Genomic DNA, 5,090 nt, shown 5'->3' on the forward strand with positions numbered 1-5,090 from the left:
CTTGACCCTAAATATGGATTTCTTAACCCCAAATATGTAACCCTAAATATGGATTTCTTAACCCTAAATATGGATTTCTTGACCCCAAATACGGATTTCTTAACCCCAAATATGGATTTCTCTCTCAGGGGTGGTGTGCCCAGCCCCACAGATCCAGAATGGGAGGGTGGCTGTCCCCAAGCCCCGCTACACCTACAGGGACTCTGTCACCTTCAAGTGCCACCGAGGCTTCACCCTGCGAGGCCACCCCACGTCCCAGTGCCAGGGTGACAGGAGGTGGCACCCACCTGTACCTGTCTGTGAGAGGGGTAAGAATCAGCTCTTGGGGATTGCACATTGCTCCTGATTTCTGCCCACTCACCAAAACCAAAGGTGGTTTTATTTCTCCTGTTTGCTCCAACTGCTTTAAGGAGAACACAGAATTTTTTCCTTTCATTTTGTGCCTCTCTTCACACACAGGAGATCAGCCAGGGCTTGGGTAATGTAAGTATTGGCATGATTTGTGCTTTCTCACGCTGCTTGTTGCAATCCATAATCTGCAATCTCCCCATTCCCTGGAAGTGAGGAATTTGGTAGCTGCAGGACACTGACTATCAGAGAGCAGTGAATTTTTTACTGGAAATGTAACACTGAGGAATTACTGGGGAATGAAGGTAAATTTGTGCGTTTTATTTGCTTTTAAACTCTTGTTTTTAAACTCTTAATGCTGCATTTAGATGGAGCGGCAGCACCTTACCACCAGCCCGGTACCACAACAAAGCCAGGTAGGTCTTTTACCTGAAGATTTGATTCATTAATCACTAACTCCTCTTCCCAACCTGTCCTGCTCTTTTGAGGCAACTTTGCAGAGGTTTGTGCAGGGCTGTTGGAGTCAGTGCTGTGGGAGGGAGTGTTCAGCCTTCCCCAGCTGCTCAGAAGTTTTCCCTCTTGGCTCTCTGAGCTCTGTTTTGATCTGCACGTCTCTGTTTTCAGTGCTGCACTGCTCCAAGCCTGCAGATATCACCCACGGGTCTTTCCACGGCCCAGCAAAAGCAGTTTTTACTCCGGGAACATCTGTAAACTACACCTGTGAGCCTGGCTTCTCTCTGCTGGGGACAGCATCCATTTATTGCACAGCATCTGGAGCCTGGAGCCATCCCCCTCCCGTCTGTCAAGGTGTGTTCTGGCTGCAGAGAGTGAAGAACAAAGGACATTTAACAAGTCTTGCCTTGGGGGAAGGTTTGTAGAAGGTCTAGATCTGAGTACAGAATGTGTGATAAGAACAAGCTGGGGTTTTCAGCCTTTCCAAAGCCTGCTGGAGTTCCAGGGGTCCGGGCTGCGGAGTGCAGGTGAAGGAATTCACAGGGAACAGAGGAGGCTGCAGAGGGACAGAGCCTCGGTCACTCCCCGGCCACCCTTCAGCATCCTGCTTGTCTCTCCCTGATTTTCCAGCTGGGAAGTGTCTGCAGCCTCCAAACATCACCAATGGGAGGCTCAAAGGCAACACCTCTGCCACCTTTCCCTCCGGAGCCTCTGTATTCTACAGCTGCAATCCTGGTTATTCACTGCTTGGGAATGCTTCCATCACCTGCACCGTGTCGGGAGCCTGGAGCCAGCCTCTCCCGCAGTGCCAAGGTGAGTCTGGGCTTCCCTGGCTGCTCGGAATTCCGCCTGGGACTGAGGCACTTCCCACTTCTGCAGCCACGAATAAAGGAATTACCTTGCGGAATGAGAATTAATTCCTGCTTACACTTCAAGTCCTAAACAACCCACAGCTGTGTTTCTCGTATTTTGTGTTCCCTCTAAATGTCCTCTTTGTACTGCTTGCGATTTCAGAGATCAGATGTGAATTCCCGGATGTCCACGGTGTTAAAAAAGCCATTAAAGGAAATACTTATCGCTCGGGGACTAACATCACTCTGGAATGTGATGAAGGTTACGTGCTGGAAGGAATCAGCCACACCCAGTGCCAAGAGGATTTCAGCTGGGACCCTCCCGTGCCAGCCTGTAAACTGAGTAAGTGTAAAGGAAGCAAAGATCAAACAGAGGCATGCAAATGTATTTTAAACATGCAAATGTCTGTATTTTTTAAAAAAAAGGAAATACACCAGGAAATATACCAAAGGAAAGGGTGTGGGTTTAAGAAATCTGCTGTTGTAGGTCTTAGCAGTGAGACACTGGCATGGGGAAGCTGTCCTGCCCCTGAGCACCTGGAAGTGTCCAAGGCCAGGCTGGACAGGGCTTGGAGCAACCTGGGATAGTGGAAAGTGTCCTGCTCGTGGCAGGGGGTGGAACCAGATGAACTTTAAGAGATCCCTTCAATCCAAACCATCCTATGATTCTAAAAGGTTTATTGGTATTGATTAAGGACAGTTGAGAAAGGTTGTATTTTGATAGAAGAGTTTGCTGATTTTCATTTTTTCCCTTCCCTCCAGCATCCTCCCAGTCCAGGTCTGTGGGCCTAGGTAAGCAGATTATGAACATTTTTGTCCCCAGCTCAGTGGCCTCAGTGGCACATCCTCCCTCTGCTTACTTGGCAGATACACCCTGTTGTGCATTGTGTGTACTTTACAACACACAGTGAGAACAACCTGGGTTCTTCTCCCTCAGGAGTGGCGGCCGCGGCAGTTCTGCTGCTCCTGGGGGCAGGCGTTGTCTGGAAAATAATCTCCAAGCAGAAGGAAGGGTAAGGCAGCTCTGGATGTTTATTCCTGCCCCTTGCTGCCAAGTCCCAAGCTTTATACACTTGATACACTCGAAATATTTACCTCAGTGTGTCCAGGCCTTGTCATTTTGTACCCTCAGCTCAGGCTTGAGAGTGATACAGCCTGGAATCCATGGAGTGAACGTGTCACTGACACAGCCTGGAATCCATGGAGAGGTTGTGTCAGTGATACAGCCTGGAATCCATGGAGTGAACGTGTCANGAATCCATGGAGTGAACGTGTCACTGACACAGCCTGGAATCCATGGAGAGGTTGTGTCAGTGATACAGCCTGGAATCCATGGAGTGAACGTGTCAGTGACACAACCTGGAATCCATGGAGTGAACGTGTCAGTGACACAGCCTGGAATCCATGGAGTGAACGTGTCACTGACACAGCCTGGAATCCATGGAGAGGTTGTGTCAGTGATACAGCCTGGAATCCATGGAGTGGTTGTGTCAGTGATACAGCCTGGAATCCATGGAGTGAACATGTCAGTGACACAGCCTGGAATCCATGGAGAGGGTTTTTTTATTTCAGGCCTCTCTTTCTTAAAGGAAACCAAACCCAGTGTTCTTTCACGAGGCAATTCATTGTTTCCTTCTTTTCCATGTAGCTATTATCGTACCTATGAGAACTACAATTACAGAACCCCCCTGAACCCATCAACTGAGCACAAAGACTTGTGTCTGCCATAGGAGGTAAGGATTTACACTCCTCAGCACAAAACACCTGCTGGAGCTGCAGTAACGATACTGTCACTTGTTTACACTGCTGTCTGCATTTCCTCCTTGAATAAATACTTTCCTAATGCAATAACTCAAATAAAAACCTCTTTCCCTCTCATCTTCTGATAGTATATTTTCTTTTCCTGAGTGGAAGATGTTTTAAATATATTTGGGTTTTAAAGCATCCTATTTTTCTTTCTGACACTGCCGTCAAAACGTGTCTTTCCTTCATCCACAATCTGGATGTCAGACATCCAGACCAGTCCTTGCTTCTGACTTAAAGCTGCTTTTAACTTGTACAGATTATGAAAAAACTGGAAAACTGTCTCACAGCCGCAGTAGACTCAGAAAAGAACGCTGAACTTGGTTTCTGGGGGTTTTTATTGCTTTCACACTTGCTACAATGGTATTTTTACTTACAAGTGAATCTGCTTTCTGGGTCTATTGCAGCCAACAGTGAATTTTCACTGTTAGCAGCACTTCAACCTACAAAGTGGGACACGCAAACAATATCAGTTGGGTGATTTCTTTGAAACAAAGCATTTCCCAGAAATTCCCTCCTCCCTCTCTGGGTGGTGATGGAATCTCTAGAAATCACTAGAAAAACAGGAAAGCTCTAATTTCAACACCAGGATATCATCTCCCCTAGGCTGGGCATCCATGCTGCTGCTAACCAGGCACCGGGCTCGGAGGAAACGCTGCTTACATGGAGACTGGAATTCTGTGCCCAAAAAATGACATTTTACTGTAAATCTTGAATGCTTTTCTGCTCTCAGTAGTTACTGTAAGGATTTAACGAGGCTCAGACTGCACAGCGCAGGTGCTGCCTTGGAGGGAATTCTGTGCGCTGCTCCTGATGAAGAATATTTCCTTTATCCCAAAAAAACTGGATAACCAAGAAGATAAACCTGAGCTTTGGTAGAGAGAAACATAACCCCCATTCCCTGTCTCCCTGCACCCACCAAAACAGACCTGGGCAAGGTGTTAATTAATTAATGTCTTAATTACAGCTGTATTTACATCTTTATTTCCTTCCAGCAATGCTTATGTGCTGCGTTCCTCTACCAATGCTTAACCTAATAAAAGCTGATGATGACAACTCTGTGTCTTCTTTTAGATCTTTAAGTCTTTTCTCTTTTGTTTTGGGTTTATTATTTTTTTTTTGGCTGTCCTATTTCTATTTTATCGAAGGGTTTGATCTCCTCGCACCCAGGGCTGTAAAGCGCTGAGGGTGGTGTAAAATGTGGAAAATGTCCACATATTCCAAGATTACTTTAAATCAGGGCGATCTGTGGTGGAAAATCTTTGTGTACTTTCAATCCTAATCCATGAAATCCAATGAGTGGAGCAAGTGCATCTCCCAAAGAACTACCTTTAATGATGAAGTAAATAATGGTGCTGCTGTATGCATTTGGCAAAATACTCACGGCCTGTGCACTCTTCAGGCGAAGAGTGATTATTACGCTAATAAAAATCACACCTTGGGGTCAAACAGAGCCTTCCCCGAGCATGCGTTGAGCAGGGATTGCGTCATTAGTATTGAAATAAACTCATTATACCAGCCGTGCCTGGAAACCGCCTGAACGCTGTTAGAACGTAGCGGGGAACACGGCCGGGCAGTAGCGGCGAATCCCGGAGAGCACCGGGCCGGGTGTCCCAGCAGCGTCCCCCGGGATCC

At 46.9% G+C, this 5,090-nt stretch overlaps 1 protein-coding gene across 1 annotated transcript in view; it reads left to right on the forward strand.

The window, feature by feature from the left end:
• The window catches only part of CR2 (complement C3d receptor 2), a 28,396-nt gene extending 23,880 nt beyond the window's left edge, over nucleotides 1–4,516 (forward strand). Inside the window, exons 37-45 of the mRNA XM_033519857.1 lie at nucleotides 129–308; nucleotides 717–764; nucleotides 973–1,155; nucleotides 1,432–1,614; nucleotides 1,816–1,995; nucleotides 2,415–2,444; nucleotides 2,590–2,665; nucleotides 3,301–3,385; nucleotides 4,062–4,516. Coding sequence (XP_033375748.1) covers nucleotides 129–308; nucleotides 717–764; nucleotides 973–1,155; nucleotides 1,432–1,614; nucleotides 1,816–1,995; nucleotides 2,415–2,444; nucleotides 2,590–2,665; nucleotides 3,301–3,382 — 962 coding nt within the window. The 3' untranslated portion in view covers nucleotides 3,383–3,385; nucleotides 4,062–4,516. The remainder of the gene's footprint in view (nucleotides 1–128; nucleotides 309–716; nucleotides 765–972; nucleotides 1,156–1,431; nucleotides 1,615–1,815; nucleotides 1,996–2,414; nucleotides 2,445–2,589; nucleotides 2,666–3,300; nucleotides 3,386–4,061) is intronic.
• The last annotated feature ends 574 nt before the right edge of the window (nucleotides 4,517–5,090 follow it).

This window comes from Parus major, chromosome 26 (assembly GCF_001522545.3).
Source record: "Parus major isolate Abel chromosome 26, Parus_major1.1, whole genome shotgun sequence".
Taxonomy (NCBI): Eukaryota; Metazoa; Chordata; class Aves; order Passeriformes; family Paridae; genus Parus; species Parus major.